This window comes from Argentina silus (genome assembly GCF_951799395.1).
Source record: "Argentina silus genome assembly, chromosome: 5".
In the NCBI taxonomy this organism is placed as follows: Eukaryota; Metazoa; Chordata; class Actinopteri; order Argentiniformes; family Argentinidae; genus Argentina; species Argentina silus.
The window spans coordinates 15,139,616-15,152,025 of NC_139659.1; the positions used below are offsets into that span (position 1 = coordinate 15,139,616).

The 12,410-nt window shown below is 46.0% G+C and overlaps 1 protein-coding gene across 2 annotated transcripts; it reads left to right on the forward strand.

Annotated features, from left to right (window-relative positions):
* The first annotated feature begins 2,114 nt into the window (after positions 1 to 2,114).
* pisd (phosphatidylserine decarboxylase) lies at positions 2,115 to 12,071 on the forward strand. Of its 2 annotated transcripts, none has more exons than XM_083670099.1 (6): positions 2,115 to 2,493; positions 4,587 to 4,823; positions 5,194 to 5,332; positions 5,614 to 5,763; positions 6,102 to 6,262; positions 10,055 to 12,071. In XM_083670099.1, the coding sequence occupies exons 1-6, from the start codon at positions 2,317 to 2,319 to the stop codon at positions 10,277 to 10,279; spliced, it is 1,089 nt and encodes a 362-aa protein (XP_083526225.1). In that variant the 5' UTR covers positions 2,115 to 2,316; the 3' UTR covers positions 10,280 to 12,071. The 2 variants fall into 2 exon arrangements, with proteins under 2 accessions (XP_083526225.1, XP_083526226.1); XM_083670100.1 differs by lacking the exon at positions 2,115 to 2,493 and adding an exon at positions 4,011 to 4,397.
* The last annotated feature ends 339 nt before the right edge of the window (positions 12,072 to 12,410 follow it).

A 12,410-nucleotide genomic window follows, 5' to 3' on the forward strand; every position in this document is an offset into this window, starting at 1 on the left:
AATCTGTATCACCCCATCCTCTCAACTTCCCTGGCGCTGGCTCATCATTTTCAGGGCCAAATATGACCCACATCCCTAACACACTAGAGCTAATCTGGATTTAGCAGGCTGCACCACCTCCTTGTGTCAATTACCTGAGAGACTTCCAGCTACTCATCCCTTCAAGTGTTGGCCTCCTGTCTGTAGTTGAACCCATCAGTTCATGTTGGTGATGGCATCAAATGGAGTTAGTCAAGGGTATATAGCTGACCAGGGCTCCAGACTAAGCTTTTTCCACTGGTGGCACTGGTGTTACAACTTTTTCATTTGGTGGCAACAGCACATGATTTGGTCGCACCAACATTTTGTCACACAGTAGAAAAAACGAGTAGGCTAATCATCTTAGAAATGAACTTGCCATTGCATTCAGAGAGAACTTACTCTTCTCATTTCAATAGTCTTACTACAGTATTTACAAACCCATACAGAAAATCATTACATGATACATCACCTACTCCTTTGATGAGACAAAATACGATCATGACATCGCAATTGCATGCGGGGGAAGGCACTTCCAGGTAGCATGTATAACACTGACAGGATAGCCCAAGGCAGGTCATATGGATATCCAATGGAGAGAAAATGTAACATTCGGCTTTTAAACAACTGTCTATACACAGAGTCAATACAAATTATAAGACACCGCAGAGAGAAAAACAAAATATATTTTCTTAGTGGACATTTTGTGCTGCTTTGGTGAAAGCCTCTGTCTACATGTGCACCCGAGATACAATATCATTGTGTTTCCACACAACTTGCACGGGTCGAAATAAACACCTGCCAAACGCTAAATGCGGGGAGGCCTCCATTTTCCTTGTGGCGGGTAAATCTCACAGTGACCACCTGCCACTTTCTGAGATTGCTTGTGTATCCTAACAGAGTTTTTAAATATCTATTTGGAATCATAATTTAGGCCAAATCATTTTAGTTCCTTGTTTTTCAAAGATTGGACAGATTCCTTTCGCTTTGACACTGTGCGCCGTTCGAGGCGTAAAGCCTAACTTGCAGCGCGAGATCAGTCTGTAGTTTTCCTTTCCCAACATCAATGTAGCAAATCATTTATTGTTAGATAACAGTTGTAGGCCTATGGCTTTCACTTCAGCAGGCGAAAACTACCGGTTTTGGAATAGCTGCGATTCAAAACGTGACTGACTTAGGTTGCTATTAGAACGAAAGGACAACGAGAGGACTGAATAAATATCAAACATGTTGCGTTATGCAAACATTATGTAGGCCAATGTACACACTCAGTTTTCGCACCAATTTTTTTTTTTTACTTGCACAGCAAAGTCAATTGGTCACACTCTGGAGCTGACACTTATGCTTATGGTATTGTCCTGTTGTAACCATCCCCTCTATGTCCAAATGAAGGCAGCTGAGCTCGTAGGTTTTCTATACATTGTAGCCTATATCCCATCACGCTTGCTTAACCATAACACAGACCCTTGTTGCAGCATTGGCCTCCCCCATCAGACTCCGATGCTGCACCGCTGCTGCCCTAGTTGTTCCTATTGTATGGAGGCGAATGCAACACAAGCAGTGAAGCCTGCCCTAACACACTGCGTTTTCCATGGCAGTCAGACATAGGTTAGCCTAGTTATTATAAACCAACGCATTTGGCCGTTGGGTTCATACACTACGCTGTTTCTATGCATTTCTGGTCGTTTGCCATCCTCTTCTAGACTAGCCTATATAGGCTTTGATATTAAGACGCTCTGTAATCCAGAGCAGTTTTTTTAGATCGTAGTGCATACTATATGACCAGCGCACTACTCTGAGGACACACAGGACACGCGGTAGGCTTGACTAAAAGTAGATGGAGCAGTGAGGGCATTAAATATTAATAGAGCAGGAATTTGAGGAAAATAACCGTGTGTTGTTGACAGGCGTAGACTAGCGTCTGCACAGGGAGTGTTTGGAGAATGACATGCAGTAGGGAGCAGTCGTTCAGCAGTCAGAGAATATTTGAGCGTGTGAACGGACTCATTAGGGCAAAGAGTGGGTGTATGTTCAGGGATTGTATGTCGTGTCATGTAAGAATACGGGTAGATCTGACGAGCCTTTCGATCTGTCATGTTGTGTTTCCCCACTATGCATTTTCGTGTAGTCGTTTTGTTCCCGAAAGTAGGCCTGTGCTATTTTCTTAATGTGTGAGAGAGAGAGTGTGTGTGTGTATATATATTTGCGTGTGTGTGTGTGAGACTTTGTGCTCAGTGTGTGAGAGCTTGTGTGTATTAGTGTATTGGCTGTACACAGCCCTGTGCCAACCCATTTTGTATGGTGCGCAGGTTGCAGTTCCCTCAGTTGGCCTTGCGGCGGCGTCTTGGCCAGTTGAGCTGTATGTCCCGGCCCGCCTTGCGGCTGCGCTCATGGCCGCTCTCCTTCCTCTACTACTTCCTGCCCTTCGGTGCACTCAAGCCCCTGGCCAAGGTGGGCTGGAGACCGACCAGCCGGGTGAGTACTGTTCCTACTGCCAGAGGAGGACCCACAATACTCCTCATCTGTGTGTGCGTGCGTGTGTGCGTGCGTGTTTTTATCTCAGCATCCAGAGGTACCAACCCTTAAACCCCCCCACCCCCCCAATCCCCCCCACCCCCCACCCCCCCGAATAATGAGATTGTTCTCATTCTGTTCCTAACATGGTCCATTTCCCCTATGTCCGGCCCCCTAGGTGGTTAGTATGGGAGAGGTGCTGGCGCAGGAGGCACTGATGTGTGAGGGGCACCCAGTCTGCCACAGATGGCTGGGCACATATGGACCCGCTGAGCTCTGCTCTCTCTGTGGTGGGCCCTAACGTGTATCAAAGGCCCTTTGTACAGGACACACAAAACAGAGGAATGCTTTGTGTGCGCTCCCTCCTGCTCCTGCTCCTGCTCCGCTCTGCCGCGGCACTCGGGGACTGAGTTCGCCACGTTCCTTTCCATCACTGTTCCCTTGACCGTCAGCCAATAATGTTAATGTTTAATGTTATTGAAATGTTGATCTATTCCACCTCCCTGAGCATTATTAAATAGGGATACTCAATCCTGGAAATGGACGCTCTGCCACGCCATATCCTCTGATGGTGTGGTCTCTGCTGTTGACAGGCAGTGATAAATGAGCAGAGATGGAGCAACTCCAACTGTGTTCTCCATCCTTCCCTCCCTCCTTCCCTCCCTCCCCCCCATCCCCTCCAGGGTCCCACTCAACATCAGTGCTTCTCTCCAAAGTTTCCCCAAACCTTCCAAACCATCTCCTCCCCTCCCCCCCTCTTTCTCCTTCCCTTCCCTTCCCTCTCACCCTCTCCCTCTCCTCCCCTTATCCCCCCAGTCTCCTCCCCTTCTCCCCCCACTGAATAGAGTTTACAGTGTGAACTCTAATCAGTTTTGGGAGGTTTTTAATCCTCCCTTCATTGCAAATTGATAACTCCTTCTACAGTTTTGTACAATGTTTAAATCACTGTTGGTATGTTAGTTCGATGTTCAGTATGTTGCTATATTATGTTTCTGACCTTGCATCTGAGGCCATGGCAAGACAATAACAGGGCTTTTTAAGACGTCTGTTATAGTACTGGTCTATAGCGGTGTTGTCCAATATGAGGTGAATTCAGACTAACCCTAGAGTTGCGGCTGTTGGGGTGGGATAAGTGGCCGGAAGGGTCCCTGCACTGCTAAGTGCACAATCAGTGAATTAACTCACAAGTTATGCTTGCCCAGAATGGTGTAGGCCCTGTATCAATCACGTTGTGTATGAAAACCTCTGCTGATGCAAGTATATCGCAGATGATCTCTGCAGGACAGGAGTCCAAAGTGCTAAGCTCAGAGTTGTCTCAACCCCCCCCCCCCCCACCACCACCACCACCACCACCACCACCACCACCACCACCACTCCTCTCCCAGCTGGTACTGTAGCTGACTAATCCACTTACGCAGGAGCTATCCATGCCAGCAAAGCAGCACTGCAAATGAAGCGCAAACCATCTGGAGCTCAGGGGATAGAGGACCTTAAACAAACCAGACTGGGTGCGGCCAGGTGCCCCATGGGAGAGGTTGTCGTCATCGTCATCGTCATCATCATCCTCATCATCATCATCATCAGCAGCAGCAGCAGCAGCAGCTCAGGGTTAACTCACTTCGCTTCCCACACTTCTCTCACATTGCATCACAGAGCTTGAGAGCGGCGCGGGGAGCTTCTCCACCTGTTGCCCCACTGCCACCATGCAGAGATGAAGAGATGGGCTAACCTCACCGTAGGCGCTACTAGATTGGTTACGCCCCATGGATACTGAGACCAGTAGGACCGGATGGGATATAATTGGCTATTCGATGAAATTCGCTGCTTTATCGCTGCGATGTTGCCTAAAGGGGCAAACTCTTTGGGTGAGTGCAGTTTTAAGAAGGCGTAACGCTGGCTAATCAACTCTCTTGACCTTGCTAGCTACAGTACCTGCGCATGCCATGGCCTCAATGCAAGTGAATTAGCTACGTTAGCTGTTAACTTTCCTTAGACCCATGGCACGATCTTGGCCTCCAGCTTACTGATGCAGGATCTCTTCCCTCTCTGCTCAGGTGGCTTTGTACAAGTCCATCCCCACACGGCTTTTATCCCGAGCCTGGGGCCGGCTGAACCAGGTGGAGCTGCCTAACTGGCTGAGGAAGCCTGTCTATAGCCTCTATATCTGGACGTTTGGCGTCAACATGCAGGAGGCCGCTGTGGAGGACCTGCACCATTACAGGAACCTGGGAGAGTTCTTCAGACGGAAACTCAAACCCGCGGCCCGGCCCGTGTGTGACTCGCACTGCGTGGTGAGTGTGTGCGTGCATGTGTATGTGCGTGTGTGTGTGCATGTGTGTGTGTGTCTGTGTTTCAATTTGATTTAAAACAGGGTAATCCTTTATTTATCAGTCCTGTTTCAGTTATTTGGTATTTAGATTGTATTACCAAAGAATGTCCTTACAAATTCTGCAGAATAGATGTTGAAAGTAATGATTCTGTAATTCTATTCATTATATATAATCTACATTTTACCATGTTTTACCAATTAATAGGTAACTAGCAGGTAAAACATTTACTATAAAATAAGGTGTTGATTATGCAACCTGTCCAGTCAAGCTTCCGTCCACCTTGTGATTTTGAGCCCATGATAAAGCCATGTATGTTGATATCCCATTTCAGATCAGCCCAGCAGATGGCAAGATCCTGCACTTTGGCCGTGTACGGAACTGTGAGGTAGAGCAGGTGAAGGGGGTCACCTACTCTCTGGAGACCTTCCTGGGACCACACACCTGGGCAGAGAGCCTAGCCATCAACAAAAGTGAGCACCTCTCCCCTCTTTCCCCCTCTTCCACTAAAACCCAATCCCAAATCAACACCAGCCCCTCCCCTAGGGCACACAGGATGGCATTGGTATAAGCAATCTTGTAATAAGTAGGTAGAATTTTCTATACATATATTTTTATGGCTTACACCTATCCAATCCTTTCGGTACTACCTACGTGAGTGTCTTGGTCATGCGACACCGCGCCACCTAACTGACTGTATCCCTGTGTGTGTGTGTGCGTGTGCGTGTGCACGCACGTGTGTCCATCCCTCCAGATGAAGAGGACCCTAGCTCATTCCAGGACCTGCTGGTCACTAAGGAGGGTAACGAGCTCTTCCATTGTGTGGTGTACCTGGCCCCGGGGGACTACCACTGCTTCCATTCCCCTACAGACTGGAGGGTGGCACACAGAAGACACTTCCCTGGTCAGTACTCAACCATGTTAGGACTAGTGCCCTGCAAACGACACATCATACATCCCAAACACACACTCAACCTAATATCCCAAACATGCACACTACACACCAGGTTTCACTGATCAAGCGTATTTTGGGGTCTTAGAAAAGCTCTATATACATTTGATGTATTTATTATTATGCCTCAGCTTACACACCCATATCTCATAGCACAGTGCTGTGGTATCGTGTGTGTGTGTGTGTGTGTGTGTGTGTGTGTGTGTGTGTGTGTGTGTGTGTGTGTGTGTGTCCTCGTCCGTGTGTCCCCGTCCGTGCTCACCTGCTCCCTGTGTGTCCCTCCCTCCCAGGCTCTCTGATGTCAGTGAACCCGGGCGTGGCCCGCTGGATCAAGGAGCTGTTCTGCCATAATGAGCGGGTGGTGCTGAGCGGAGAGTGGACGCACGGCTTCTTCTCTCTCACCGCCGTGGGAGCCACCAACGTGGGATCCATCCGCATCTACTTTGACAAGGTCAGAACCCACCACTGCTATCCTGGTTGGATGTCTTCCTCATGGACATATGCCACATACGCAACATCTCGTAGCCCAAGTTATGGTCACATGCTTAACTTAAGCATTTAAACATAGGTCAAGTCAGGTCACTGTGACGTAAGTATGGCTTGAGAGCAGGGGAGCAATAAAAACCACGTAAGAAGCATATTTATATTATTTTTCATCAAATTGAAGGCAAGTCACAAGCATACGTGTGTTGGTGAAAAGGTAAACCCGAAGCAGGTCAGAAAAACACTGAAACACACCTCTACTTTAGCAACTGACTGCGCCTGCGTTGATTTCACCAATCAGATACGCCATGGTTGCTAGATACGCCATGGTGGTGCCCGTGAACTGCATTTTCTGGCTTCACTGCGACAATCTGTCTCTCATAGGAAATCCATGGGGTGGTTATAGTTAGTTGTATCTAGTTTTATATATATACATACATACATACATACATACATACATACATACACACACACAGTGCCTTCGGAAAGTATTCAGACCTCTCCACTTTTTCCACATTTTGTTGTGTTATAGACTCACTTTAAAGTTGATTAAATTAAAAGAATTTGCCATCAATCCACACACAATACCCCAGAATGACAAAGCGAAAACACATTTTTAGAAATTTCTGTAAATTTATTAAAATTGAAATACAGAAATTGTAGCTAATTTTAAGAGTGTCATAGCAAATATATATATATATATATATATACACACATATATAATAATAATATATTATATCTCAATACTGAGAGAAGGCAGACTGAGGGGGACTGACCTCTCGCCACAGTGTGTGAGTGAATAAGTGAGCTTTCACTCACCTGTGTCACCTTCACTTCCTTCGTCAGGCCGTCTCCTAAGCTCTGACTGTACATACACATACAGTACACACTGGATTGGCCTGTTTAAGCTCCCTCACACTGTGTTTAATGTTACCGCTGACGTAATGTGGCGTCTGTGTGTGTGTGTCTGTATGGTGTACGCCCACCCACTTTCCTTCCTACCTCACAGTTCAGAGGTCAATAGGATCTGTCCAGCAGGGACGTTAAGAAGATTGGTCCTCTGGATCAACTCTCCACTGAGCTGGCACAACAAACAGAATGAGTGTTCAGAAGCTCTCTGATCTCTGGCACTCCCTAATGGCGCCACCCGCTGGTGAACTGTGCAGCTGCTCCCTGCTGTCTCCTGCTCTCACTAGAAATAGCTACTGTTTTATACCTATTTTACTATACCTATTAAACATATGTTTTCATTAATGATCATCATGAGTGGAATTCGTTCCGGGTGTTGTGTGTTACTGTCGACCTGCTTCCCGTAGCCCAACATATAGTGCATTCGGAAAGTATTCAAACCCCCTTCACTTTTTCCACATTTTGTTATGTTACAGCCTTATTCTAAAATGGATCAAATTCATTTTTCCCTCATCAATCTACACACAATACCCCATAATGACAAAGCCAAAACAGGTTTTTAGAAATGTTTGCTAATTTATTAAAAATAAAAAAACTGATATGCAAATGTAATAAATATTCAGACTCTTTACTCAGTACTTTGTTGAAGCACCTTTGGCAGCGATTACAGCCTCAAGTCTTCTTAGGTATGACGCTACAAGTTTGGCACACCTGTATTTGGGGAGTTTCTCCCATTCTTCTCTGCAGATCCTCTCAAGCTCTTGTTAGGTTGGATGGGGAGAGTCAGAGCACAGCTATTTTCATTTCTCTCCAGAGATGTTCAATCGGGTTCAAGTCTGGGCTCTGGCTGGGCCACTCAAGGACATTCAGAGACTTGTCCCGAAGCCACTCCTGCGTTGTCTTGGCTGTGTGCTTAGGGTCGTTGTCCTGTTGGAAGGTGAACCTTCGCCCCAGTTTGAGAACCTGCTCCAGAGCGCTCAGGACTTCATCAAGGATCTCTCTGTACTTTGCTCCGTTCATCTTTTCCTCAATCTTGACTAGTCTCCCAGTCCCTGTTGCTGAAAAACATCCCCTCAGCATGATGCTGCCACCACCATGCATCACCGTAGGGATGGTATTGGCCAGGTGATGAGCGGTGCCTGGTTTCCTCCAAACGTGACGCTTGGCATTCAGGCCAAGAAGTTCAATCTTGGTTTCACCAGACCAGAGAATCTTGTTTCTCATGGTCTGAGAGTCCTTTAGGTGCCTTTTGGCAACTCCAAGCGGGCTGTCATGTGCTCTTTACTGAGGAGTGGCTTCCGTCTGGCCACTCTACCATAAAGGCCTGATTGGTGGAGTGCTGCAGAGATGGTTGTCCTTCTGGAAGGTACTCCACAGAGGAACTCTGGAGCTCTGTCAGAGTTGGGTTCTTGGGTTCTTGGTCACCTCCCTGACGATGGCCCTTCTCCCCCTATTGCTCAGTTTGGCCGGGCGGCCAACTCTAGGAAGAGTCTTGGTGGTTCCAAACTTCTTCCATTTAAGAATGATGGAGGCTACTGTGTTCTTGGGGACCTTCAATACTTTTTGTACCCTTCCCAAGATCTGTGCCTCGACACAATCCTGTCTCAGAGGTCTACGACAATTCCTTTGACCTCATGGCCTGGTTTTTGCTCTGACATGAACTGTTAATTGTGGGACCTTATATAGACAGGTGTGTGCTGTTCCAACTCATGTTCAATCAATTGAATTTACCATAGGACTCCAATTAAGTCATAGAAACATCTCAAGGATGATCAATGGAAACAGGATGCACCTGAGCTCAATTTCGAGTATCATAGCAAAGGGTCTGAATACATATGTAAATGTGATATTTCAGTTTTTTATTTGTAATAAATTAGCAAACATTTCTACTTTCGCTTTGTCATTATGGGGTATTGTGTGTAGATTGATGAGGAAAAAAAATAATTGAATCCATTTTAGAATAAGGCTGTAACATTAAAGTTAAGGGGTCTGAATGATTTCCGAATGCACTGTAGACATCTCTTGGGTCCTGACCTGTGGTGTGTGATTGTTGCCAGGGGTTACATAACCCATATGGGTCAGTAGATGAGGAGGTTAACCAGTGAGGTATCACCTACTCTGTGTTTGGTTGTCATGCACGCACACACACACACACACACACACACACACACACACACAGCCTGGTCAGGGCTGGGAGTGGAGGGGAGTTGCGGGACAAGCTGTCCCGTCCGTCAACACAACAGGATATTGTTCATCATTCACCAGCCTCATTCACCAGCCGCTTCTCATCATCTAATGGGGCTTAATCTGCGGGGGGAAACGCTTAATTTATTTTACATATGTAATGTGCACAGGCTTTATCAGTGGGACAATTCTGTGATACCCCCCAGGGGTTAAGCAATGCTGTTCACAAAGACAACACTCCTGGATGAATGTTGTGAAAGCCACAGTAAAAGCCAATAAGTCACTTCATGCATATCTGAGTCTCAAGTATTTTATTTTAAGTCCAAGTCAATACTTTAGGTAGAATCAATATTTTAGGTTGACTCTGAGATATGATGTCCTGCACCAAAGATATTGTAGTGAATGAGAGCGTCCACTTGTTTCACTGCCCTCCAAAATAAGATGGCAGAGCACATGTGCCAATTAAATGCGACTATACAGTGTACATTTTGTAGTCTGTTGCATCTCCATTTTTGAAAGTCTTTGGCAGCGTCGCCCTGCCAATTTTGCTATGCATGTCTTATCCCAGAGTCTACTGTTAAGAGTGACTTGAGTCTGAGTCACTAACTCTAGTAAAAGCAAAAGCACTGACTGGTTTTCTGTCTCTGTCTTCCTATTCTGTCTCTAGGAGCTGCGTACCAACAGCCCTCGCTACAGTAAAGGTTCGTACAACGACTTCAGCTACGTGTCTAACAACAACCGGGAGGGTGTGAGCATGCGCAAGGGCGAGCATCTGGGAGAGTTCAACCTGGGCTCCACCATCGTGCTGCTGTTCGAGGCGCCGCATGACTTCACCTTCAACCTTAAGGCCGGCCAAAAGATCCGCTACGGAGAGCCGCTGGGGACAATGTGAAGCAGAGAGGAGATGGAGACGCGCTGGGGAACACAGACTAAAACTGATGATGGACACGCTAATGTGTGTGTACAGATACGAGCACACGAGGCGCACAGGCTAACAGTTATAACTAAACACACACACGTCCAGTACACGCACATTGCAACTGAAAATGGTACGACGACATGCGCTGCATTCACAATGCAGAAAGTCACAAGCCACCACTGTTGCATTACTACCATTTGTTTCTACTAACTATTATTTAGTTTCTTTGTCAGTTGTACAAAAAATTGCAAAGAGTGTACATTTACCAGCAAAAGCAAGATTATGGCTATTAGAAATACCATAACAATAACATATATAGCTTTTGATTTTTATTTTGTTTTTTGAATTTTACCCATATTGCCTTTTTTCAGGGCTCTCCTCCTCAGGGGAGATGCTCTGAGGTTTGAGACACACACACACACACACATACAGACATACATAACCTCTGTCACACAGCCACTGCCATGTGGACAGGCTGTCGTACATACAGTGTACACACAAACACACACAGACGCGGTATACACATCTACAACATGAAGAAGGAATGTACCACAGAACACATGCTCTTTCTCCACTTCCTTGACTCTGATATGCCTTCCTCCTCTCCTTCTGTCTCACACACTCTCTCTCCGTCCACGCCGGCTCAGTCACCCTCTCTGGCCCCCCACCCCCCCAGAGGAGGACCCTGGAGTTGGGATGATGTAGACTGACTCTCCTTCCCTCCTTCCCTCCCTCCTATCATGGAGATAACAGACTGTGACTCCCAGTTAGGAGAGTCTGTTGTATAAGCCCATGTACTGTACTCTGCCATGCCATCACAGCACAGCCATGCATTCTTTATCACCAGTAGAACTAGTTGTGCTGCTGCCATTGCTGCTTCTCTTGTCTCTATGGGATGACGCCCAGTGAGTAGTACACTCACTAAGAGGGTTCAAACCAACATGAATGTGTTCTATTGGAGTTCTGTTGTAGTGCACACTACTGAGCATGGCAGCTTGTCTCAAGCCGCACTTGAATACCAACATACTGAAAAGGTATGTCACATTAGAATAGAAACTGTTAACCTATGGTAATAATGAAGTGATGCTGACATGATTGATGATGATGTGTGTTGATCTAACCAATCCATTAATGGACTAAATCCTCCTGTTGTATTCCTCTGGAGCCATACCTTTTAGGCTGATAGACTCTGTCCCTCTGACCATCATTACTTAAACACAGGTGGGCCAGTGAGCCGCTCTGCTGCTACTGGTAGAATCATGGGTGAGAGAATGTGTAACTGGAACTGGCAACTGGTGCTTTTGTCATCTGGTTTGTTGAATTGGCACTGAACCTAACCGGGAAATTCTCTGGTAGTGACATTATTTTGATAATCTGAAGTCAACCCTTCATATTGGGAAACTTAAGTTGTTTTGGTAATTCAAATGATGGGTGAAGCATTGATAATGATTGTGATATGTTTCAAGTCAAGAACAGTTCAGGTACCCAGGGCTGAGCTATTTAAAGCTATTTTTTATTTTTTCTGTTTTTCTTTCTTTTCTTCTTTTTTTTTCTAGTAGTGCCAAAAATGCAAAGTATTTTGGGTTTTTGGTTTTGTTCTTTTGATGTATTCATTTTGCTTTGAACAATGTGGACTCCGGCGCTTTTGTTGTGTTGCTGGCTGCACTATTGTTCAGTTTGAGGGGACGTAACCTCGTTGAAATCGGACCCCTCTGGAAATTAACTGAGGTGGGGGTCGAACAGATACTGTATAGTGGACTTGGGCGGGGGGGGAGAGAGAGGAGGAGGAGGAGGAGGAGGAGGAGGAGGAGATGCCGGTGACACCAAAATACCCCTGGCTACGTTGTTCCACTAAGTGTTGCATACAGAAACCAAACGCCGGGATCTGGCCTGGCCACAGCCTGTTGCACACTTGTTTTTATATGTACGTTGTAATATACTTGAATCATGTGACTCATACAACACTGCATAGATTTTAATCTCAAAATTGTTTGAAAAGCAAGAAACATGTCATTAATAAATTTTTGCGTATTCTTAAAAAAATACTATATTTTTCTGTGTGTATTCTTGACTGTGAAAATATGTACTTCACACATAACAGGAT

What these genes read in the sequence shown, in the direction of transcription:
- pisd (XM_083670099.1), top strand. Translation starts at nt 2,317, where the DNA reads ATGGTGCGCAGGTTGCAGTTCCCTCAGTTGGCCTTGCGGCGGCGTCTT. An exon ending in ACACAGAAGACACTTCCCTG is followed by an intron (nt 5,764 to 6,101) that starts GTCAGTACTCAA and finishes CCTCCCTCCCAG; the next exon opens with GCTCTCTGATGTCAGTGAAC. An exon ending in TCCGCATCTACTTTGACAAG is followed by an intron (nt 6,263 to 10,054) that starts GTCAGAACCCAC and finishes TTCTGTCTCTAG; the next exon opens with GAGCTGCGTACCAACAGCCC.